This window comes from Heteronotia binoei, chromosome 14, assembly GCF_032191835.1.
Source record: "Heteronotia binoei isolate CCM8104 ecotype False Entrance Well chromosome 14, APGP_CSIRO_Hbin_v1, whole genome shotgun sequence".
Taxonomy (NCBI): Eukaryota; Metazoa; Chordata; class Lepidosauria; order Squamata; family Gekkonidae; genus Heteronotia; species Heteronotia binoei.
Window position 1 is genome coordinate 18,947,564 of NC_083236.1, and position 26,199 is coordinate 18,973,762.

General features: G+C 45.1%; 2 protein-coding genes across 3 annotated transcripts; both read right to left on the reverse strand.

Moving 5' to 3' along the window:
* Positions 1-399: 399 nt before the first annotated feature.
* Positions 400-21,199, reverse strand: KAT14 (lysine acetyltransferase 14). 2 transcript variants are annotated; one of them, XM_060253583.1, is made up of 10 exons: positions 20,683-21,199; positions 19,595-19,713; positions 15,971-16,092; positions 14,762-14,943; positions 12,820-13,239; positions 11,071-11,630; positions 8,760-8,893; positions 4,175-4,350; positions 2,037-2,227; positions 400-941 (listed from the first exon to the last, which is right to left on the reverse strand). In XM_060253583.1, exons 1-10 carry the CDS (start codon positions 20,933-20,935, stop codon positions 768-770), a joined length of 2,331 nt encoding a protein of 776 aa, XP_060109566.1. In that variant the 5' UTR covers positions 20,936-21,199; the 3' UTR covers positions 400-767. The 2 variants fall into 2 exon arrangements, with proteins under 2 accessions (XP_060109566.1, XP_060109567.1); XM_060253584.1 differs by having other exon boundaries at positions 12,820-13,236; positions 20,683-21,073.
* Positions 21,053-23,119, reverse strand: LOC132582129 (protein PET117 homolog, mitochondrial). Its single transcript, XM_060253585.1, has 2 exons — positions 22,970-23,119; positions 21,053-21,199 (listed from the first exon to the last, which is right to left on the reverse strand). The coding sequence occupies exons 1-2, from the start codon at positions 23,063-23,065 to the stop codon at positions 21,053-21,055; spliced, it is 243 nt and encodes an 80-aa protein (XP_060109568.1). The 5' UTR covers positions 23,066-23,119.
* Positions 23,120-26,199: the final 3,080 nt, after the last annotated feature.

Genomic DNA, 26,199 nt, shown 5'->3' on the forward strand with positions numbered 1-26,199 from the left:
TCTTTTCCGTTTGAGATAAAGTCAAAGGAAGTGGGAAAAGTAAAGTGGAAGGAAGAACAACTGAGGCCAGAAACAGAACCGGGCAATACCCCGCCCCGAGCCACCTTATTACTAAGCATTTAGCAGCTGCTACCCACAAACTGAGGACTATAACATATTTTTGTCCTAAATTGGAACCCTGGAATTCAGATTCCAAATCTAAAAATATGGGGAGGTTGGAATAATATTCAATTTTATTTTGTTAGATTCTTGTGAATTTCACGCTATCCTCAGTTCCAAGGGCATCTTCACTGCAAACATGTTTTGCTTGATTTATACACCCCATCTGCTAACTGACCTTGGATACACAAAAAGCATGCACAGTCTGTTTCCACATAATGAAATGACAAGACACTTGAGCAGACTGATTCAAGTGCATTTATCTCTTTCCAACCAAGAACAACTGGAAAAACAGAATACCGCTGAATATAGCAGGAGTTTAAATGTAGAAATCACAGCCCTTGAGAATCATCAACCAGCTTATCAAAAGGGTTCTTCAGGAAGAGTAAGGGACCAGATCCACCTGTTCAGGTAAAGGAGTTTGTGTCTGTCTCCCTTGCACTTTCCCTTGGCATCTCTGTCAATCATGATCAACAGGCTAAAAAATGCGTATCACACATTAGAAACAAAACAAAAGAGCACCTCAGATGCCCTTAAGAGCAATGGTTTTGAGTCAGATTTTCTTCCAGTGCCCAGGTTTCCCACGAACCTTCAGATAACCTCACGGATCACCGGCGCAACCTCAAAAAGAATGCGTGCCTGCACTCCTTGCTATCCAAAGGGTAGTATTTGTCATAGAAATCTAAAATGTATTCCTCAGTTTTAAATCCAAACTTCTGGTACAGCAGCATTGCAGGGTTACTTGCAGAGACATGAAGGGTTACATCTTTGCCCATGCAGGTCTGTCAGAGAGAGCACAAACAAACACGGTGTCATAAGGAGGACAAATTAAAACATGGGAATAGAGATTCAAATGCTGAAAGAGGAGGGATACTTCATACATGGCATTCCAACAATGGAATTCCTACACCTACTGTAATGTGGGAAGTGAATCTCACACACCGTCAGATGGGCAGGTGGCTTATGTTGCTTCTCTGTAATAGGCTAGTCAGGAACAATTATGCTACAATTTTTTAAAATTAGAAATTACGACAGATGAATCAATAAATGAAGGAAAAGAGACATGCAGTTTAGAAATACCCACGGTCATCAATGAGCTTTCATGGTAGAATGGGGACTCGGATTTGGGCCTCCCAGATCACAGCCTGAAATTCAATGTTTGTTCGTTTTTTAAAATTGGATTTCAAGTTTTTCTGCAAACCTGGGACTTTTCCAGGTTTGTAGAAATCTATCGTGTCTGTTAATTGCTCCAGTCTCCAGATTTAAATCTCCACAGATGTGGCCATCCGGAGAATCAGATATAATGACAGATACGGCAAGACTCCACAAAGATAAGCAAGAGAAAACATACTTGCTGGTCAAGCAAAAGTGGACAGTGACGTAAAATCCCCATTAGTCATACATATAATTTTGTAAAGGAGGGGATTTGCTGCTCTTGCCATGTTTGTACACTCCAAAATGTGTCTATACCAATGTCTAATCACTGTGGCTGCCAAGTCAGGCAATGACCTACTTACTGTATGCTTGATAAAGACAAAAGCGTAGAAAGCAACAGGACTTGGTCCTTGAGCTTGACAAGAGATCACATTAACTGCTCTGAAGCAAAATGCTCCTCACAGGTCCTGATCTATTGGCTCCGTACCAGCTCTAACCCTCCTGGAGTATTAAGAATGATGCTGCTGTCCAGATGACTAGGCTCCAATAGCTGATTCCCAAACACAAGCCCTGCATCAGTGTCTCGTCAGGGATCCCACGCACATACACACACCCCAGAGTTGCACATCAGTAAAAAAAAAGGATGGGCCACGCAAACGATAAAGCACATACAGAGTAACCTGCCCAAACTGCACCTTCAGAAAAGATATCAAAGAAACTACCTGAATAAGATGGTAAATCATAAATGTTCCAATCCCTGATCGCCTCCACTCTGGATGAACGAAAAGAAAAGAGATGTATGCTTCATTGTATTTAACATCTGGCACCATAAAGCCAAAGGCAACGATGACCTTTTTGTAAAGAACAACAACACTGAAGTCGGGGTACTGCAGGCATTCCGACAGGTCAATCCCTGCAGGGGGAAAGAAGAGCAAAGAATCACACTTTGACCCGGGGGGGGGGGGGGCGGGGTGTCATATACAATCATTCTATACTGGCCCTGTGTGGCTCTCTCACACAAGTTAAAAGGGAACATGAAAGATACACCAAAGCAACTCATTATCCAAGTACTGGAAGGGCAGTTATAGAGCATATAGTGTGTAGTTGTTTTCTGTTGCCCTAGAAGGTCAGACCAGACCAACAGGTTGAAATTAAATCAAAAGAGCTTTCAACTAAACATTAAGAAGAACTTCCTGACAGAGTGGTTTCTCATAAAAACATAAGAGAAGCCATGTTGGATCAGGCCAGTGGCCCATCCAGTCCAACACTATGTGTCACGTAAGAACATAAGAGAAGCCATGTTGGATCAGGCTAATGGCCCATCCAGTCCAACACTCCATGTCACATAAGAACATAAGAGAAGCCATGTTGGATCAGGCTAATGGCCCATCCAGTCCAACTCTCTGTCACACAGTGGCAAAAAATAAAAAAAGTGGTGGGCTCTTCTTTGGAGGTTTTTAAACAGAGGCTAGATGGCCATCTGACAGCAATGCTGATTCTGTGAACATAGGAGGATTAAGGGAAGAAGAGCAGGAAGTGCTGCATCAATGCTTTGTTCCTGTGGCCCTTTGTTATATGTCCAGGGAAATGCTGATCACCATTTTGCAGCAATCTTCTCCAGGCCAGTTGGCCAGGGTTCCTGGAGGAATTTTATTTTTATTTTTATTTTTTTTGCCATCTTCTCAGCGTGGAGCAGGAGTCACTGGGGGCGGTGCGAATTTCTTGAACTGTGCAGGGGGTTGGACTAGATGACCCCAGAGGTCCCTTCCAACTCTGATTCTATGATTCATATAGCAGAAGAACACAGTACTCAGTGGTGCAATTAAATTATATATTCCCCTGGTGAGGAATTCTCTGTTTCTTTCTGCCCAACAGGAACGTCTAGCAGTCCCATCCCCAGCCAGGTTGCCTTCTGCCGCTGCCCGTCTCAGGACTTGTTCAGTGGCCAGAAGGGTATTTGCCACAGGAGTTCTTTGAGCATAATGATATGATCCCCCATAGGATTAAGGTCACTTATTTATTGTTCTACAATGTGTTTATTGCAATTGTTATGTTCAGCCTGCCAAAGTACACTTCAACAAATTAAGACTACTATGATCCTCTTCCTCTCACAATAAACCTGTGGGATGGAAACAGACTGAGTGGCCTGAAGTCACCTAATGAACTTTGTGGCCCAAGTGGGAGCCTGAAGCAAACTCTCCACCACCCATGTCAGGTATTCTGGCTGCTCCCCCACACTAGCTCTGCTTCCGCCACGCTCTCCGAGTTGGGGCCTTCTGCATGCAAGGTCTTTTCTTAGGGGGACCTTAAACAGGCTAATGCAGTTTGGAAGACATAATCTTCATATATACATTACACACCCATACATATGCTTTTCTGCTCCAAATACTTGAGCACAGGAAGCTGCCTTATCTTGAATCAGACCATTGGTTCATCAAAGTCAGTACTGTCTACTCAGACTGGAGTGGCTCTCTTGGGTCTCAGGCTGAGGTCTTGCACATCGCCTATTCCCTAGTCCTTTTAACTGGAGATGCCAGGGATTGAACCTGCGGCCTTCTGCATGCTAAGCAGATCCTGCACCACTGAGCCACAGCCTCTCGTCTCAGGCACTCCCTCCTTTACAGGATTTAAAATGCATGGAGATCCTTAGGGGAAAAGCAGCTGGGAAAGAGATTCGGGAAAGAGATTAGCAACAGAGAAATTGGGGGCTGAAGTGTTTGCCTGCAAGTATGCATACTCACCCATATCCCCCCTTAGCTGCTTTTTAGTTTTAAAAAGTCAGGCCTTCAACATATTTGCTGGCACATTAAAAAAAAAGGTCTATCTATCCATCCTCCATCCATCCATAAGGAGATCTTACCCGGCCACAAAAACTCATGGCACATGGAGTTGATAGTGGGAATGTGATTAGGGCGCACATAGCAATAATCAATGGGTGAGTCTGGCTCAGTGATCCAGTCGGGATCGTTCTTGTGCGTGCGCGCTCGAATTTCAGCCAGCAGTTGAAGTTTCAGTGGTTTGGTCTCATAATCCCTTCTGGAAAGGACACAAAAATAAACAACATTTGCCTTGGTGAGAAAACAGCAATAGTCAGGCAGGGTCACGGTTGGAGAGGCTGCATTTGGAGAAGTGCCGAAACCAAAGGAGGGGGTTCACCCTGGAGCAACCGACTCACTGCAGCCCCCTTAAGTGCTACCTCATGGAGTTTCCAAGGCAAGAGATGAGCAGAGGCATAAATTGCACAGGGGCTTTGTTCAATCGATGGTTACATACCGCCAGCCTTGGAGACAGAGCTGTAAGCTGGCAGGTAAGTGGATCTCAGATTTTGATACCAGAGAAAATGAGAAAAACAGAGCTGAGATTCACAAACAAAAAGTGTCAGCACTAATACAAAATACAGACATTTTTATTACCTGGATTTACTAGTCTACACTCTCCAGGTATCTGAAGAAGTGAGCGGTGACTCACAAAAGCTCCCCCTTTCTCATAAATGTTGTTAATCTTTAAGGTGTTACTGGACTCTTGCTCTTCTTTTCCACTGCTACAGACAAACACAGCTACCCATCTCAACACTCCCCACTGTCAAGCATCGATATTTCGCGATAATCAAGCTTTTGTTTTTAACCAAAGACTTGTTTTATTGAAAGTCCATGACTTGCTCCAAGGACGGATTCCTTGGAAGTAATGATTGACACAGTATTGAATGGTATCTTATAGATTACTTCAAAAGGCAGGGTTACAGATAACTTCAAAAGAATAACGTAAAGATGCAAATTGAGTTGAAGGTTCAAAAGCTACTCGCTAGTATCTCTTTTATGACTAAGGAATGTTAACATCTCCATTTCTCACACATTCTCTGCTAGCCGATAAGACATGGCTGTGTGAATCTGGGGGAGAGGCACTTTACACCATTAATACAAGGTTACACTAAACATCCTGGATTCAGAGGGATTTATTATGCCTCCACAGGGGGGGGAAGGGAGAGAATGGGGGGAAAGAGAAGAAAGGTATGGAAGAAACCAGCATTTAGAAATAGCATGCTTGACACCCATGTAATCAACATTACAAACAGCCACAATACACATTTACAAGCTATGCAGCGCCAGCAGGAGACCCACGTAACCTGCCCGACAGCAGATGGATCTGACGATGCCACCAAGTTCCTTCAGGGAAAGGCAGGAGAAAAAGATCAAGAGATCAAAGCTGCCCACCAGGGGGCGCAGCAGCGGCAGCATCAGGGTTTCTGGGAAAGGTCTCTCTGGACCACTGGAGCTGCTGCTCCTTCACGGGCATCCCCCCCCCTTCTCAAGCCACCACAGCAGCAAAAACTGGCTTGCTCTGCCGATCCACAGCTATCCCTCAGGCAAGCAGGAAGGCTGGGTATGCAGTCAAGTGAAAGGGTAACTGGGCATGCTCCTCATGTTTCATCTTGCAAAGAGTCAGAAGGAAAGCTGCCCAGATGTCTGTGAACTGACTGGGAGCAGCCACACACTGCTCCATTAATAACTGGCTCTGGCTGCTCTAGCTGCAGCTCCCACTCCCACACACACAAGACTTCCATTTCAGGTACCTAGGCATGCTCTTAAACCAGGGGCTCACTGAAGGGCTCTTGTCCTGGGGCCCAGGGTCTGCACACTGCAGACGGGAGGAAGTTCCACTTGCATGACGAAGGAGCACCCCCCTACACACACACACACATACATCTAGAGTTCAGGGAAACAACACTGGTTCCTGGATGGACCTTGATGACACCCTCTGTACAAAAGCAGCCTTAATACAGCATTAATTAGCATCTAGACTGCTCATGGCGACTTTGTGGTTTGCTGAACGTGGAGTACTGTGGATTTCCTGACTACATTTGTGTTGACTTGTAATTAGGGTAGGATGCTGGATGCAGACAAGATGCGGCAAAGAGTGCTTTCTTCCAGCTACTCCCAATTAAGAAATTGTCCCTCCTAGACATTACTGATCTGCCCACATTTATCCATACATCTGTGACCTTAGACTACTGCAGAGCACTCTATGCAGGGCTACCCTTGCAGACATAACAGAAGCCATGTTGGATCAGGCCAATGGCCCATCCAGTCCAACCCTCTGTGTCACATAAGAACATAAGAGAAGCCATGTTGGATCAGGCCAATGGCCCATCCAGTCCAACACTCTGTGTCACATAAGAACATAAGAGAAAGGGAGAAAAGGACTTCTTTCTCTACTTTCTCCATCCCATGCATAATCTTGTAAACCTCTATCATGTCACCCCGCAGTCGACGTTTCTCCAAGCTAAAGAGCCCCAAGCATTTTAACCTTTCTTCATAGGGAAAGTGTTCCAAACCTTTAATCATTCTAGTTGCCCTTTTCTGCACTTTTTCCAATGCTCAGACAAACTGGATGCTTCAATTAATGCAAAAACATGGCTGCTCCATTAACAACTGGCTCCAGCTGCTATAAGCATGTAATGCCTGTCTTTAAACAACATTCATGACCTGGTGTTAGTAGACCCTGAATTACCAGAAGCAATGTGTGAAATGCTACTGGCGCAATGGTGGCAAAGAAAAAAAGGTTTTCTTCAGCAGTAGCACCACCACCTCACAGGCCTTCAGATTCACTCTACAGTGTGCTCCGTATAATTCAGCATGAGTTTCACAACCCACCTGAATCCCCCGCCCCAGTCAGGTGCAAAATAAGGCACAAAGGGAGCAGACATAAAAGAGTAACTCTACACAACATCCTAGGAGGCTCATTCTTCCGGGCCATTGAGTCTCCCAAAAGCATTCAGGAAACCCACTGGATCAATAAGCCTCTGAGAATGAATTAACTTAACTAGTTCCACCTGTACTTTCAGCACACAATAATGTGACAGACACAGGAGTTATTTCACGCCACATTACCACGTCATCAGAAACCCGCACCATGCAGCAAAATAAATCCAGAAAATGTCCTCTCACACATCAGGCCAAATCACAACCTGAGACAGTCCCAAGGGTGTCGTGACAGACAAAGTCCTAAGAACAACCAGACAAGGTGACCTTAGCATTTATGTTGAAGTTCTCAAAACACAAAAGTCATATCTTAAGACCAACCAAATAGCGTAAGGCTGTCTGCAAGCCTTCAAGGTCACCAGAGCTCTTCATCAGGATGGATATTTTAAAAGGGAGGGGGATGGGGAGGGGTGGAGTTGTCTCAGCCCATGCTCTTAAGATCCCTTGGCCAGTCTCCTGTAGAAGATGTTTTGCTGATATTCAACCGACACACAGTATGGCTGATATTTGTTTACACTTTTGGCATGCTGGGAACAAGATGTAGTCAGAGCGTCAAAACACAGGTTCAAATTCCCACCTCCCACAGAAGCTCACTGGTTGGTCTCGCAGCCAATCATACTTTCTCAACTTAACCCACCTCGTAGGTTGTTCTCAGGAAAAATGGCTGACAGGAGAATGATGTGTGACATGACGCTTTGGGTTCCCACTGCAGAGAAAGGCAGTGTATAAATGAAGTCAACAAATAAATAACTGGAAGCCATCCAACGGAAAATGCTGCAACCATAAACCAATTTTGCCAGCAAGGATTCTGATTGGCTCTCCAGGTTTTTACAAACACTGCTTTGGCAGCAGCTGTTACCACAGCACAAGGATCTTCAGTGTGTGACTGAAGTAAGTTGGCCCCACTTCCTGCAGGAGCCATTCTGGGTCAGAATTCCAAAGGTGCCCACAAGCTCAACAAGGCTGCCAGAGAAAACCTGGCAGAGTGGCTCAGTAAGGACTTCCTGTGGTTCCCGAGTCAGGAGGGATCAGCAATCCACAACGACACAGCCCACGACAAACTAGCAGATCCAGATCACCATTATGAGGGGACAGGAGAGAAAAGCACACTGTGCTATGATAACTGTTTATAAAGCATCTAAATGTACATCAGAGCTTGACAAGCAGAAGTCTAAGTACTAATGTACCTTTAGAAGTTTTATAAGGAATAATCATGGTGATGTCTGAGAACAGGTTTACGAGGCACAACAGAGCCTTACTGAGAAGCATCAAAAAAGAAAACACACACAAGTCACATTTTCTCTTTCCATGCTCTTGGTGTACTATGCAAACGGGAGAGATGTCCCACAACTGGAATCCACACATCTCCCCACAGCTATGGCTTCACTAGGTGGCAAAATTCTCCTTGCCTGCTTTGCACACACCCCATCTGCAAAATGGGAACAACATCAATCTACTTTAATCACTATCACGAGTTCAAATTTGATCAAGACTGTTATCTATTTATTTAATTTCTATCCTACTTTCCAGCTTGGCCCTCAAGCGGTTTGCTTGTTTGCCCAATAAAAAGCAGGCTACAGACTACCAGTAACGGTAAGCAGGCATCAGGACAGAAAGATACCTTTTGAAAAAAAACAGGAGGGAAGGTAAAGACAGCGGCAGAAATAACCCTCCAGTGATCCATACCTGATATAAGGTTTCAAGACACGCAACGTGTACGGACTGACGATACTGTGATCAGTCAGCTCTTCGGAGCCTACAAGTCGGGTAAGAAATTTCGTTCCCGGTTGTCGAAAACCCTTCAGAGCAGACAACTTGGTCTGAAAAAACAAGACCAATAAAAAACATGACAAACCAGCAAGGAACCTTTAAACTCAAGATGATGATGGGACAGGTCCCTTTAACTGATGCATTAAGGAAGGGAAGAAATTCAGAGGACCATTTTATCATATGTGCACCTGACATGTGGAGTGATCTTCCTTGACTTGAGTTATTAAATTTGCATCTCACTTTCCCTGCGCCTGGCTCAGAGCAGGTGACAGCAGCTAAATATACAATTTATACATACAATTCAAAGCTACCGAAATGGAACATAAAATTAATCACTCCATAAATACAGTAAATTCAATAAAACAACTTCTATAAAATTCAAGATGGTATAAAAACTCATACGGGGGGGGGGGGGCAATAAGCAGGCATCTGAGAAGCGAAGAAGGGGAAAACAAGGGGGGAGGGGAAGGGGGGGAGGAGGCCAGAAACTAAAGGTAAAAAAGGTAGTCCCCTGTGCGAGCACCAGTCGTTTCTGACTCTGGGGTGACGTCACATCATGACATTTTCACAGCAGACTTTTTACAGGGTGGTTTGCCATTGCCTTCCCCAGTCACCTACACTTTTCCCCCCAGCAAGCTGGGTACTAATTTTACCGACCCTGGAAGGATGGAAGGCTGAGTCAACCTTGAGCCGGCTATCTGAACCCAGCTTTCTGAACCCTTGAGCCGGCTATGTGAACCCAGGAATTGAACTCAGGTCATGAGCAGAGGTTAGGATTGCCATACTGCAGCTTTACCACTCTGTGCCACGGGGCTCTTATGGTCAGAAACTAGCTATACCGTATCAGCTAGGGGCCCAGTACTGACCTCAACCATAAGCCCTGCAAAATTGTACCAGATCCTGCAGGGCTCTGATCCCTCCTGAAAGAGTGCTCCACCAGGCTGGGGCCAGAGCCAAAAAGGCCCTGGCACTGGTTGAGGACAGCCAGACATTCTTTCGGCCGGAGACCACCAGCAGGTTTTGGTCACTCAAGTGTAACACTTTACGGGGGACATATCAATACCTTACTACTTGGGGAGGTGGGGACCCTTAGAGAAGGAAACAACATACAGCTGTCTATATGCCGACGTTAAAAGCCTCTGAGACAAGACAGAGAAGAATGTTTGGTCCCAAATTACAATTTAGACATAGGGGTTTTTTTCAGAAACCTGGTGGACTTAGGAAAAACCAATGGGATACTGTTCTCCCTAGATATAAACTCTATTGACCAGGCAGGCAGTTACGTGTTGGGGATTGCTGTTCTATAGATCAAAGAAGGCATGGAGTCAAATAAGCTAAAATTATTATTGGTTAATATAGCACTTGAAATGTTTTGATTTTTATGGTTTTATGTTTTTTACGTCTTAATGTACTTTTTATATTTCATGTATATACATGAACATGTAAGCCGCCCTGAGCCTGCTCTGGTGGGGAAAGCAGGATATAAATCGAACAAAATAAATAAATAATAAGTAAATAATAAAATTCCCCCATGTAATCGCTATGGGTGGAGATACTGAGGTGGAGAAGGAGAAGACCGAAGCAGAAAATGTAATGGTAGGTGACTTCAACTATTCTCATATTGACCGGGCAAATGTATGCTCGAGTCCTGCCATAGAAATGAGGTTCCTAGATAACATAAATGACTAATATTTAATAATTACTTATAGGATGAAATTATGTGTGGGTATAGCCAGGAGATCCAAAGACAGACTTGCAGCCTTAAGTTCTAACTCTTTTAGCTTTATACACCACTAGGTGGCAAGCTATAATTTTTTTTTGGGGGGGGGGGGGGCTGAGCAATCTGACTGACCCAAGATCCCTTAGCCGGCTTCATGTGGAGGAACTAAGGATCGAACCCAGTTCTCCAGATTAGAGTCTGCTGTCCTTAACCACTCCACCATGCTGGCTCTCATCTATGTGCCGAACAGTTGGTCATAGAGACCACCAGAGGGGTAGTGGCCTTCAGCCAGACAGATAAATCCACTTACTGTCCTGATCAGAATGGACTGTAACAGTAAACTAAACTGTCCACTCAGAAGAACTGCACAGTGATTTGTAAAAAGATTACCTTAGAAAAAAGATTGCTTGGAGGAGTGCAGGAATGCCTCAGAATGACCCTGTTCTTCCCCCCCCCACACACACACACTCCCCCATCCCATGTTTGAGAGCACCTAGAAATATTCACCTGGTATCGATCCAAGATCCTGAAGTCCTGGCTAGTGGTTCTGTACGTTGCATGGCCCGCTGAGGGACAGCCCACACTTCCCTCCTTGGCTCCATAAATCCCATCAACCAGGAGAAAAGCCGCATTCACGATGTTGTCCAAGTCAAAGAGGGGCAGGCCTCTTTCCCGCTTGGCTTGCCGGACTATCAGCTTGCGCCTCAGCCTCTGAGCCTCGGGAGTCATGGCCACCGCATTCGGGCAGGCCTCCAAGTTCCTCAGGAGGAGCTTCTCTTCATAGATGCTGACCGACACAAACGTGGGCCGGCCGGACTTTGCATCTTTCCGCTTCAGCTGAGCCTTCCGTTTCTCCTGGCCCTGGGCCTGCAGGGAGGTGTGCACGCTGGCAGGGCCTGCAGCATCCCCTTCCAGTCGCTCTGCTTTTTCTTCTTCACTCTCCACCTCTTGCTTAATCTGCTCAGGCATCTTTACCCTCCTTCGGATCAGTCTCATTGGCCCGCTGGGTGGCGGAATATACTCCGTCCCCGGATCTATAACGCCATCGCCTTCCATCTCTTCGTCGTCTGTGAACAGAACAAAATAGTTCAGAAACACTGCAATTAAAAAAAAATGTATTTTATTATTTTGTATTAGCATACTTCTACCCCAGCTTGAAGCACTTTGAAGATCCATGTAGAACACTAAAATTCATCTACCCCAGTGTTTCTTCAAACAGAACCATGGGTCTAGGGAAAAAGGTGGGTTTAGCAAGATTAGCTTAACTGGAAGACTCGACAGGTATTCAGATCCTCTTACAGCATCAGACGTTCTACCTGAAAGCACACAGATAGGAAAAAGCCACATCCTGACAGGTGCATATAAGATTGTGGCAACCTGGAGTAAACGTGCGGCACCCTGATATCAGGGACTTCCCAACTCCACACAACGGAGAACTTATAATAACAAAGGGAGAGTTTAAAAAGCCCCAGAGTTTCCTCTTGCGTTTAAAAACTGTCCAAATTTAATGCTTGATTAGGTGTGCTGCTACTATTCTCTCCAATTAATGTTTTAGATACATGGAAAATATTCAAGAGGGCTTGCCTGCACAGGTAATAGGGTTGCACTGCTAAAAAATGCTTTGACAAACTTGCTTGGGTAAATGACTAGGGACTGTGGTCTATAGTGCTGTGTCTAGCTTATTGGAGGATCCTATTATGTAATTTGGTACTGCTTAACATGTCGTGTGAATACTTATGCTACGCTTCAGTTTTTTCTAGTAGCTCCAGACTTCTAAAAGCCTAATGCATTGGTCTCTGTATGGCCTGTTTTGTCAACCATACTGTATCACTATGAGTAATCTGTCTTAGTCTCTGGGAGAAAGGTGAGGTATAAATATCATAAATGAGCAAATTTAGCCTGGTGCTTTGCTGCGCCCAATTACCATGAAGAAGGCTCAAAATGCAAAAACAGGTCTCCAAGTGATGCTAACCACCACCAGAAATACAAGTACGATCAAAGAAATGATTGTGTTCAGGGCTTTTTTTGTAGGAGCTCATTTGCATATTAGGCCACACACCCCTGATGTAACCAATCCTCCAAGAGCTTACAGGGCTCTTATTACAGGGCCTACTTACTGTAAGCTCTTGGAGGATTGGCTACATCAGGGCAGTGTAGCCTAATATGCAAAGGAGTTCCTGCTACAAAAAAAGCCCTGATTGTGTTTAGGGGGGGGGGGAGGGTTAGCATACAAGGAAACACTAATGCAGACTTTACCATGGAAGAGGGCCTGAGGCGGCATGACATCAGGAATGAGGTCTGCTTCTGAGAGCAGGCTTGGTGTGGCTGAGTGGGAAGCCGGTGTTCCAGGAGCAGAGAAATCCAGCGAAGGAGAGGGTGACGGGCTGGTCAGGGGAGTTCGATCAGAGGAGCTCAGGGAAGAAAAGTCCACCACCTCCCCCTTCTCAAGGACCATGTCCGAGCGCCGGCCACGACTGATGAATTTGACTGGTGTGGAGGTGGTGCTCCTGTCCAAGAAGCCAGCTGCCTCTTTCTGAGCCCTTCGGATGTCCTTGGCTTCCTGGGTGCGAGACCTCTTCTCCTTCAGCTCCATGGCCGATTCAACGGGATTGCGGCCCGCTCGCTTTCTGAGTCCCTCAACTGTAATGATCGGCTCTAAAGACAGCTTTGAACCTGCTAGGGAACAAACGTTGTGTCTGTGCTAAAAACTTTAAAAGCTGATTTCAAGGAAAAGACAGTATCTGCTTCTGTGCAATAAGAACATAAGAGAAGCCATGTTGGATCAGGCCAATGGCCCATCCAGTCCAACACTTTGTGTCACATAAGAACATAAGAGAAGCCATGTTGGATCAGGCCAATGGCCCATCCAGTCCAACATTCTGTGTCACATAAGAACATAAGAGAAGCCATGTTGGATCAGGCCAATGGCCCATCCAGTCCAACACTCTGTGTCACACGGTGGCCAAAAAAAAAGGAAGCCCTTCCACTTTGAATCCCACCCCCCACCCCCAAGCACCAAGAATACAGAGCATCACTGCCCCAGACAGTTCCAATAATATGCCGCGGCTAATAGCCACTGATGGAACTCTGCTCCATATTTTTATCCAAACCTCTCTTGAAGCTAGCTATGCTTCCAATACAGCGGTCCCCAACCTTTTTGGCACCAGGGACCGGTTTTGTGAAAGAGGATTCTTACACAGACCAGGGGGCGAGGCAATGTTTCGGGATGATATAATTCTCTTTCTTCACTTTACAATTCTGCACTTTATTTCTATTATTAATTTAATGAAATAATTATACAACTCATGGCCCAGTTGCTAACAGGCCATGGCCCGGTACTGGTCCATGGCCCAGGGGTTGGGGATCCCTGCAATACAAAGCTAGAGGGTTTGAAGGAGGAGGTAGTTCATAAAAAAGATTTCAATGAACAGTACAAGAAAAAAGAAGAAACAATTAAAGAACAATCAAAAAGATGCTTGCCTGCATTAAATCTAAATATTGCATGTAACAGAAGGTTGGGAAGAGACTACCATAAACTCTGAATTGCTCACAGAGGCTAGTAGAGATGAAGAAGAAACTGAGGAGTGGAGGGGCTGAGAGCACAGGGAGAGGAGCTGGGGAAAAGATCTAGTTGAAAGGAAGTGGGCAGGGGCAGGTAGACAAGAAAGCAAAGAATAACAGGAGGTGCACAGGGCTAGAATCCTGCCTCCCCAGCCAGAAAATTCATGAACAAATATTAAAAACGGAGGGTGCCTACAGTGGTGCTTATTCCTCAGACATTTCTACATCTGAGGAAAATCCACCAAATGACAATACAAAGGAGGAGGAGAGTTGGTTTTATACCCCGCCCTTCACTACCCGAAGCAGTCTTGGAGTGGCTAACAATCATCTTCCCTTCCTCTCCCTTCAACAGACACCTTGTGAAGTAGGTGTAGCTGAGAGAGCTCTGAGAGAACTGTGACTGACCCAAGGTCACCCAGCTGACTTCAGGTAGAGAATCAAACTTGGTTCTCCAGATTAGAATCCAGCACTCTTAACCACTACACCAAACTGGCTCTCAACCTCTTGATCAATGAAGGCTTTTATTTCCTTCCATAGACACACACAGCAAAAAAAGGATCCTTTAATATCAGGCTTATCTCACATCTTTACAGGTAACCACTTTGAGCAAACCTGCATGGAATTCATGGAGCATTACCTTTAGTTTTTAGGGTGGATACAGACAGCTTCTCTCCTTCAGGTTTCAGCGTAGGTGGTCTATTGTGGACAAGCTTCCACCAGCCTGGTTCTCCAAATTCTTGAGCCCCTGATCGAAAAAAACGAGGGCTCCCGACAGAAAGGCATCCAGCAACTGTGCTCCACCAAGTAGACGTCTTCTTCCTACATCCAGAAAAGGAAAACAGGTCTCTGAAGGACAGTTGTGGTCAAGAGACAGCCAGATGCTACTCACAGCAGTTCCAAAACATCTGCTGCCTAAGATGAGAAATCCAAATTGAAAAACAGGCCCTCCCACCCAAACAGGGAACAGTCTAATGGCCCTATGAAAAATTTTACTGAAAGGAACAACATTGTTCTGCAGTAGGAACCTGTTTCTGCAAACATCCCCAGCCAAATGGACAGCTTTGAAAAGATCTGATCTCTCAAACTCTTGGGATACATATTGGATAGCGGCCCCTGGAAACACTATCAAACCCTGGTCATTGTAAAGATTAACAGCTTCCAAGTAAGAGGGGTACAAAGGGAGAAACACAAGGCTAAGCCACGGCATGCAAAGGACGCAAAAGGGATCAAACTATGGAGGAAGCTGATGATGAACCAGATTCACAAAATGGTCACCAAAAAAAGTGCACACAAAAATATTCCAGGACTTTGTAGGCTTCTGCCTCCCATCAGCACCCATACTGATATTTTGCACATATAAATGTGCAAAATTAAATTCCAGCTCTGCTCTAGTACACAGATGCAACTTCAAGAAAAATGTGGGTACTCTCATGATACTGTAGAGAAAGAACCTGTATATGCTTAGTCAGGAGAGAAATGAACCTTTCTTCTCCTAAACTTTGTGATAATTTTATTCATAAAACAGCTCTCTTTCCCTTATCCATGTGAATTATTCATCCTTGTTTACTGTTATTAATTTTAATTTTGTACCCCACTTTTCCCCGTAGGGTGGCTTGGAAAATACACAGCGCTTGTATTATTCCCTTTCGCCGAGGAAGGCAATACGGTCAGGAATTAAGCAGTTTTATTCTTACTACTGTGCTGCAAGATATTCATGCTCAGAGCAACTCTGTGAGCTCTAGAGGCCAGGAAAGAATCTGAACCTAGTACAAAGTGTGAAGTGGCGAGGGGAGGGGGGAGATTTTATACATTCCACTTATGCTTTTTAAAGACAACATAATAATACCGGTTTCCTAGTAGAAAAGTCCAGTGTTTCTCAATGTAAGAACAGATATCTTCCTTCCATCTGAAGTAACCTTGGCGGCCAGTTCCTTCCAGGCTTAGATTGTACATTGCCAACATGACTATCTGAATTTAGAAAGGGACATTTCATTCACAAGTAATAGTTCAGAAGTGTGCTGCTTCTGGGGAAAAAAGTCCTAGTTTCTGTGAAGTACACTTTTTATTTATAGACAAATATTTCATATTGCAACATTCTGGAATTGAATCAAGACAAATCAGTATCTGTGGGTACAATCTCTAACATGCCTACTTCCTTGAACTAAACACAGTGGCATAGAACTGGGCTGCACGTTGTTCTGGAGGGAGAATTTAGGTAAGCAGAGGGCTGGATTAGATGACCCTGGAGGTCCCTTCCAACTCTATGGCCGTTTTCGCACTCACGTTTTACTGGCGCCACGACCATCCTGACGCCGGCGAATCTGCATGGCTTTCGCACCAGAAGCTCCGGCGCTCCCAGAAGCGCCGGCTACTTCCGTCGCTAAGCCAGCGCAAACGGAAATCGCAAAGATGCAGGAAAACGTTTGCGCTGGCTTAGCGACGGAAAGCGCCGGCGCTTCTGGGAGCGCCGGCGCTTCTGTTGCGAAATCCATGCAGATTCGCCGGCGTCAGGAGGGTCGTGGCGCCAGTAAAACGTGAGTGCGAAAACACCCTATGATTTGATTCAATGTACACATGCAATAAGTCAAAGCAAAAATCAGGGAATATCCAAAAGCAGTGAGGAAAAAAAGAGAAAGAAAGCCATGTGCCACACTCAGAGTTCAAAGATTATGTGAGGTCCTTCTGGTAACTGAGTGTCAGAAGCTAAAGGGAAGGACACACAGGTGGCTAAGAATCCTTTTAATCATTTGCCGGTAGCTCCACTCAGAGCAGTCCAAACAGCCCCGGGGATGCAAGTGCATGAAATAAGCAGTGACTAATCCAGCATGTCCAAAGACATAATCGGTACTTCCCAGCAGTATTTCATGAACACATCAGGCCAACCTTGACCTTCTTCAGCACTGATGTACCTCATGCATTAGCCAGCCCTTGGCTTAAGCTCGCATGTGTTCATACAGCACATCTTCTTCCAACTGGTCCAGAATGCCACAGCTCAGCTAGTAACCGGAGCCAGATCCCATTCTGCAGATGCTCCACTGGCTGCCCATCTGTTACCAGTCCCAATTGAAGGCTCTGGCTAGCGCACGCAAAGCCCTTCATTATTACATTAGTGCCTCTTATTTGCGGGACAGCCTGTCTCCCTATGTTCCCCCACGACCACTTTGCTCAAGGCAGCAGGGGCCTTCAGCACGGGACAACCCGCACGTGGGCAAAATCAACAACTGCCCATACACGTGCTTTCTCCATTGTGTCTCCCGCCCTGAGGAATGGTTTGCTCAAAGGCGTTAAGCAAGCTCCCACTCTCCCGGCTTTCCGCAAGCTATGCAAAACTGGACTATTCGAGAAGGCTCGTCCGCCCAGGTCATCGGGCTGCACTGCCCAAACTGCTTTTATAAACTTGACTGCATAAACAATTAAGGACTGTGGTCTATACTGTTGTGTTTAGCTTATTGCAAGTGGGATCGTATTGATGCAATTTCAGCACCACTTAACGTGTCATGTGAATACTTATGCTCTGTTGCAGTATGGTGGTTCCAGACTTCTAAAATCCTTGTTTTAACAATTTATTGATAGCATATGGTTACAAAACTTAATTATTTCTTAATTATTTCAGTACTAACCCATATGACATTTCAATCCCCCCTCCCTCCAATGTTGACTTCCCCGAAGTTATAAATTCAAGTTCAATACTAAAGGTACTACTAACTGATCAAAATTCAATATATATATATTCTCTTTTCTTCTTTTTTTTTCTTTTCTATTTCCCTCAATAATGCTAAAAAATTGTCCAATGTCTTTTTACATTCCACTCTTTCTCCATATATCCTTTAAATTTCCTCCACTCCTTTTTGAATATCTCCAAATCATAGTCTCTTAGTGTTCTAGTTAGTTTGTCCATTTCACTCCACGATAAGAAGAAGAAGAAGAAGAAGAAGAATTGCAGATTTATACCCCGCCCTTCTCTCTGAATCAGAGACTCAGAGCGGCTTACAATCTCCTGTATCTTCTCCCCCCACAACAGACACTCTGTGTCTGTGAGGTGGGTGGGGCTGAGAGGGCTCTCACAGAAGCTGCCCTTTCAAGGACAACCTCTGCCAGAGCTATGGCTGACCCAAGGCCATTCCAGCAGGTGCAAGTGGAGGAGTGGGGAATCAAACCCGGTTCTCCCAGATAAGAGTCCGCACACTTAACCACTACACCAAACTCAGACTTCTGAAATCCTAATGCACTGGCCACTGAATGTCCCATTTTGTCGACTGTACTGAATATGTGTGATCTGTCTTGAGAAAGGAGGACTATAATTAACCTATATTAAATAAACAAGAAACGCAGTCCATGCTACTGTCCGTCCACCCCCCCCCCCCAAGATTCTTGGAGGGCTGCAGGACAGGCACACTCTGCAACTTCTGCCCAGCCATTATTAGTCTTTACACCCCTTCTCAGCAGCATGAGTTTCTTTTACATGATAAAGCCCCTCGGACAGAATTGGGGGCATTATGCTTCACCATCCACACACTTCCCTGCACCTACACCAGAATGTTTAACAATGAGGAAAAGGAACTTTATTTACTCAAAAGCAAGCTGAGTTTTTTTCCAGGTACGAGGGGGGTCACATTGGCATACAAGTTACAGATGCCCAATAATATATGCCTACTGTGGCGGACTTTTGGGATTCTGGGGAGACTTGTACATTCAAGCAAAGATGCTTTTTAGAAATTCTACTCAACCTAGAAGAAGAAACTCTGGTTCTGTCCCATAAAGCCTTGCAGCCTGTATGTGACCACCAAGAGGATGAACTGTGTTCCAATATAGCGTTAACATTCCTAGAGATAGTGGTCCCATCCTCAAGTCATAACACCTATAGATAAGAAAACAGCTACCTTTAAGGACCTCTTGACCAATGGATAACCCTAGGAGGCATGCTGTTATTAAGGGGAAGGGTCTGTTTAGTGTCACATTAATAGGCTTGTTTCTTATGCATCTAACTTTGTGGCCATTAGGTGCAAAAGGATATAAACATTGTTGATGTTAAGAGTTTGAGGCTGATGTGTTGATGCCCCTCAGAGGCCTAAACCTCCAGCCCAAAGGAGATCTCTTTTGTCTGAGGGGTTTCTTTTTTCAGTGTACACTGTCTTTTAGAGTTTCTCTGTTACTCTGGCTATAGAGAAATAAAACAGAACTTAGAGCAACATCATGTCTTTTTGTTCTCTCACACATTGGGGCTCAGCAGCCACCCATCCACATCCACCCACATACCTGATTTATCCCGCAACATTTACAGCAAAAAAGGGGGTGGATCACGTTACAAAACACACACAGAGCCACTGGCACTTTTCAATAAACACTGCAATCCGTGCTCTTGATAATGAGTTCGGTCATGTACCAGCAAGGGTTGAGATTTGCATTATAAAAGTTCATTTTAAAAAACGAACAGAATACAATAAGAAACACTAGACATTCCGAGACATACTTGCTGCCATGTCAGCCTCAACCGTTCAAACTGTTCCTTCCCATCTTCTGAGCAATCGGAGCAAGTAAACCGGAAAAAGTTATCGCCCTTGAGATAGCTAATCTGCTCTCTCACCTGACCTGCATCAAACAAGAAAAATGGCAAAGGATTAGGCTTTTAACAGAAAAATTGGCGAAAATCACAGTATTATACATTTCAATCCCCTTCCTTTGCTATTTATTCCAATGCCTCTTTGTGTTGTGACGAAGGGAAGGAGAACTACAGACGTCTAAAGTGTAGCTGCATCAGTTCTCATAAAGCACTAGACATTTAGCATACTTGAAGGAAGCAGCCAAGATTCCATGGGACTTTGCATACCACTGGGGAGTCCGTTCTGTGAGGCAGGTAAACCTTCAATGCAGCATCCAACAGAGCAAGAGGGTGGCAGTGGGAAATAAAAATAAAGTAAGCCCCAACAAACGGGTGTGTGCAGGGCATTTTGGAAGGCTGCACGCAGTTCGCCGGTCATTGACTTCTTTCAGGTAGTCTGATGCGACAGCTGCACAGCAGTTAAAAAGTTATGTTGGCAATGTTCTCCCTTTAACAAACAAAACAGCTTTTAGGACGCAAAGGAACAATCTAACACATATTTGCAGGACTGTCCCTCTGTGCAGCGACTCGCTCAGCACAGCAACACCTGTTGGCCCCCCCCCCAACTCCATGAAGGGGTGTCCCCCGCTGCTCATTCTCCAGTTTTTTCTGTAGGCACCCTGGCCCCATGGAATTTGTCTCAAATTTGTCACAAACAAAGGTTCATGACCCAGTTTGTGCCCATCACTATTCATGTCACCTTACACTCGATATTTTTGGAATCCATGGACACATTCATCTGTGTCAAGAAATCCAGCAAAGAGAAACTGAGAAAAGCCTGACCAAGCTGGCTATTAGAGAGTACTATCTGAGAGTGCTATTATTATTAGAGAGGCTATTAGAGAGTACCCGTATACAGCAAGCTGAGATCGACCCACATACCCTGCTTGTACAGAATCATAACACACAATTTTTTAAAAATACAAGAACAAAACTCAAAATGATAAAGGGAGTCTTACTTGCAGGTATCCATTTCTGGCATTTTTCACAGTAGTAGGATATCTCCTCTATCCAGGATGTGTCTCCATCACTATTCAAGGAGTCCCCACTCTGGTCATGAGACAAATCAACTGATGCCTGATCTTCAGACTCCACTATCAGGAGAGTCTCCCCTTCCACTTCCCCTTCTTCCAGTCCTTCAGACGTTGATGTTCTAGTAGCTTCATCATCGTGACAACTCATCATCTCACCCACATATACATTATTATCCATTGTGTCTTGGCAGAGTTCTTTCTGGTGTGCAAGGACCCCACTCTTCTGACATTTAAAGTACCACCAAGATGAAGCTCAGTAAACTTAAATGAAAAGGGAAATATCAGCCCTCCTTCTTCACTGCTGGGGTCCTTTGGCCATCAGCGCTGTGTCTCTTTCTATTTCAAGTTGTTTTGTTAAAACAATCTGTTCCTTCAAAAGGCGAAGGTTTTCTTCTTTTCGAATCTGTCTCTCAATGTCTCTGACCACACCTTCACGTAGCTTCTGAAAGGGAACAACTGTTATGTTTCCTAGTGTTCTACCGTGAAAAATAGAAGAGGGTGCAAGGGTACGAATGAAGGAAAAGAAACCTGGAATTAACAACCATACAGAAACCATGCAGTGCAACAATTCTCTGGAGAAATTTCGCTAAATCAGTGGTACTCATTCTGTGGCTTGCAGAAAGCCACATCTGCAGTTCTTGTCAACCAAAAGAACCACATAAGCCAGTGTGGTGCAGTGGTTTAGAGTGTCAGACTAGTATCTGGGAGATCCAGGTTCAAATCCCCACTCTGCCATGGAAGCTCACTGGGTGACCTTGGGCCAGTCACATTCACTCAGCTTAACCCACCAGGAGGGCCTGGCGTGACTTTGTCCATGGGGCCACAAAGAGTTGGACTCGACTGTGCGAATGAACAACAAACCCACCTCATATGGTTATTATGAAGATAAAATGGAGGAGAGGAGAGTGACATGAGCTGCTTTGGGCCCCCACTGCAGGGTACATATGAAGGAAATTAAATACATAATAATAAAATGTCTGTGTGCCACCCCAAAACACACAAACACTAGTACAAGATATACAAGTATAACCATTTTAACTGACAGAGCGTCTGCAAGTGTGTAAGGCTGCGTCTCCCCACTACTGCTGAATCTTAGCTGGAATAAGCTGAAAGCTTTCCTTCTGTTTTCTGTTGCTCTCCTCAGCACCAAGCAAAGCAGCTCAGGTAAGAGCATGAGACTGCCCAAGTTCCCACCATCACCCCACTGTGGTCAGCTTGCTCTTTTCCTGGGTAGCTGCCATGGAGGCCACTGGGTGGGTGTGTTTGTACCCTCTCTTCTTTGTGGTCAGATCCTAGTTGGACACTCTATCCGCTACACCACATTGGCTGCCCTTTTAAGCAGGGGGGGGAGGGAATCCATGCTCTGAGGATAGATTTTTTTAGACATAGCAGTGTTGAGAAATAGAAAAAAGAAGACAAAATAATGTCTTTTCTCCGGCTCCCGAACCAAAGTTGTCATTGCCGTTCAGGTGCCTAGAACTAGGATCAGCAGTCTAACTGATGGAGGTGGGGGGGTCATTGGATTAGAAGGCAGATCACAAATAACGGAACTAATGAGTGCATAAATAATGCTCCACCAGACCCGATATACTCCATAGAGTTAGAAACTGTTTCTAACACAGGCTAGCCCAGGAGTGGTCAAACTTGCTTAATGCAAGAGCCACATAGAATAAACATCAAGTGTCTGAGAGCCACAACCCATGAATGTCAGATGTTTGAGAGCTGCAAGGAAGAAAAGGGAGGGAAATAGATGGGAGGGAGGGAGGGAGAGGTGGAAAGAAAGCAACTTTAAAGAACTTCTGAGTGCCAGACAGTTGTAAGATCGCCTGGCTATTCTACACACATAATGTTAAAGCTTGGCTTGGCTTGGCTAAGTGATTTAATGAGACAAATGCCTTCTCCAAGCTAGCTGATGGGGCAGTGAGGGCTTCGAGAGCCACACGATGCGTGTGAAAGAGCCTCACGTGGCTCCTGAGCCGCAGTTTGGCCATCCCTGGGCTAGCCACACCCAACAGGGCGCCGCTGAGTGCTTCTGCATTAGGCACTCTAAGCCCGCAGGCAGCTTTTGGGACAACCCATCTCACTTCTCCATGAACTGGGCCGATTTTTCTTGGGGGAGGGGGGGGGGGTGCCACGTCTTGTGGCAAGGAGTTGCGCAGGCCAAATGCTGACGGGAGTGGGGGGTGGGAACGCGGCAGGGGCCTCCACTTGCCTCTCTGAGAAGGCTCTGCTGGATGTGAACGCCGGCCACGGCACCGACCGACAGCAACACCGTCACCCCAAGCACCGCCTTGGACACCGCCGACATGTCTCAGGACGCGACGCGACGCGCCACACGGAGCATGCGCCCGCCTCCCCGCGCACAGCCCTCCTGCGCATGCCCGTAGGCTTAGCGCGCCGAGCGCATCGTTCCAAGCCGGCCAACGACCCTCAGCCCAGGTAGTCGAACGCCGAGAGCGACCGCCTGTTCCTGGAGCAGCTTTGCTCCAAAGAGCCTTCCAGGGGCGGCCCCCACCCCCAGACAGCCGGGAGCGGCCCGAGGCTCAGTCTGGTGCGTGTGGTTCCGCTCGGGAGCCTCTCGGTGCAGCTGCCCGGCTGGCTTGTGTTCAAACGTCGCCTGGTGGTTCTTAATGGGGTCCCCAAATTCATTTGTTTTGTTTGTTCGGTTATAGTACGTCGCCCTCACCGGGATTACAAAAGGGGATTACAAAACTAGGGTTTTGGGGACTATTAGAGGCAGTCCCAACGCCTTCACTTGCAGTGGCTTCTGACAGCTAATGGAGTAGGGTTGCCAACCTCCAGATAGTAGTCGAGCCTAGAGTACCACAGTACAGAGCAGATTATAAAAAGCAAAGCAGGAGTCAAGTTGCACCTTTAAGACCAACCAATTTTTAATTCGAACGTAAACTTTCGTGTGCTCTTAAGGTTCTAAATAAAAATTGGTTGGTCTTAAAGGTGAAACTTGATTCCTGCTTTATTCAACTGCTTCAGACCAACACGGCTGCCCGCTTGGATCTATAAAAAGTAAAGGTAGCCCCCCTGTGCAAGCACCAGTCGTTTCCGACTCTGGGGTGACGTTTTCACAACGTTTTCACAGCAGACTTTTTACGGGGTGGTTTGCCATTGCCTTCCCCAGTCATCTACACTTTCCCCCCAGCAAGCTGGGTACTCATTTGACCGACCTCGGAAGGATGGAAGGCTGAGTCAACCTGGAGCTGGCTACCTGAACCAGCTTCCGCTGGGATCGAACTCAGGTCGTGAGCAGATGGCTCAGACTGCAGTACTGCAGCTTTACCACTCTGACCAAAAAGACTGGAAAATTAATGAATAGATATTAAAGGTAAGTTTATAAATGTAAATTGATTATTCAAAAACACACTTCACAAAATACAAACCATTTCAAAATATGCAAAAGTTCAAAAGTCCATTGTGCGAAGAATAAAGCTCCAAAGTTATTTCCTGTTCATCATGTCAGTTTCCGACTTAAAGCGCTCGTAGACCATTCGGCCGCATCGGGTAAAAAAGTGCCAGTGCCAAAAGTATTCCATGTGCAGTCAATTTTGGGTTTTCATTAACATTTCCTTCGTTTTCAAAGATACCAAGCTAAAAGCTTCCCCATTTATGAGAGCTTTTTATAAAAGTGGGTAACCAACAAAACTTTATTCTTCGCACATTGGACTTTTGAACTTGTGGCTTTTTGTATATTTTGAAGTGATATGTATTTTGTGAAGTGTGTTTTTGAATAATCAATTTACATTTATAAACTTACCTTTAATATTTATTCGTTAATTTTCCACAGTCTTTTTTGGTCTTTATATAACCTCCAGATCGTGGCTGGCTGTTTCCTGGAATTCCAACTGATCTGCAAACGGCAGAGATCAGTTCACCTGGAGAAACTGCCTCTCTGGAAGGTGGACTCTGGGATTATGCCCCACTTTAGTCCCTCGCTAGGCTCCACCCCCAAAATCTCCAGGTATTTCCCAACCCAGAGCAGGCAGCCCAACCAATGGAGGCGTCTTGTTTTTATCCTCTCCCTGCTGCAAGCATAAAATTCCAGAACCTGGATTATTCCCCCTGGGCCTTAAAAAAGTGACACAGCAAATAGGAACCATACCAAGCATGGAGGGGATAGTTGATGGCCATCATTCAAAGTGGTCTCATTCCATATAGACCGCTGATCTCTCTATCATCATATGCCTATATAATAAATATGTGTACAGTAATCAAACTGCCTGGGTGGGATGCTGTTTTTATGTTATAAGAGCACTATTGGGTGGTGGGGGGAGATTTGATGACATGTGCTTGGCGAGCAGTTGTTTAAAAACCACTTTTAAGGCTGGGTGAAGTAGCATATCCAAGACCATTAGTAACACATTCCCATTATTTGTTGAGAAAATAAGAAAAACTTTATGTGCGTTTCTTCTGTGTGTCAAACCAAGCTCACATACCTGTTGCTTCCAATCCTGCAAACAGCTCAGTTGATTTAAATTGCATTACAGTCGATGAGATTTAAGCCGCCCAACTGAGCAGAATTGCAGCCTATGGAAGATTAGGATGAATTTCTAAGGTTGTATTTTTTACTGAGACTATCCACCTATCTCCAGTTCACTAGTGACTATTCTGAGTCTTCTAAGTAAGTGATAAGCTCTACTTTAGGCAATAAAGGAAATCGTAGTGGGTGAGAGTGAGATGGGGGGGGGGGGGAACGGTAAAAAAAGTAGGGAAATTGTAAATGAAACCTCCAGCCTTCTGCATCATGTCAAAAATAAACCCATTCTAGTTTCACATGTGCCTGCTTACAATTTAGCTTTCACCACACCCAATATTTCAACTGTGGCTTTGTTAAACAATAAGGTGCCTTTCATGTTGCAGGAAGAAAGCTCCCACTGCCCAGAGGAGCTTCCAAACTAAACTTGGACACAGGAAGCATAATATGTTTATCCATGCAAGCAGAAGGAGCTGCTGACTAGGATGAATAGGAGCAGACAGTGTTCCCTCTAAGCTGAGTTAGTGTAAGCTAGCTCACAGTTGTTTAGCCTCTGGCTCACACATTTTCATCATCATCATCATCATCATCATCATCATCATCATCATCATCACATTTTATTTGTATCCCGCCCTCCCCGCCGAAGCAGGCTCAGGGCAGCTAACAGCAGGAATTCAATACACACATTGTAAATATAACACTTTAACTACAGTTAATTAAAATCCATTAAAATTCTAAAAACAATAAAATTAATATTTTGTGCTATTACCCAGATGGCAAGTTTTACTTAGCAGTAAATTTTTGTCTTAGCTCAGGAAAAATTGGCCCCAGAGCAAAATAATGAATGCCAGTTGCTCGCAAAGTAGAATTTTTGCTCACAAGACTCCACAGCTTAGGAGTATTGAGTAGGAGATGGCAGTTTCTGATGACTACTGTGTGTGTTTAAGTTTAGGGGG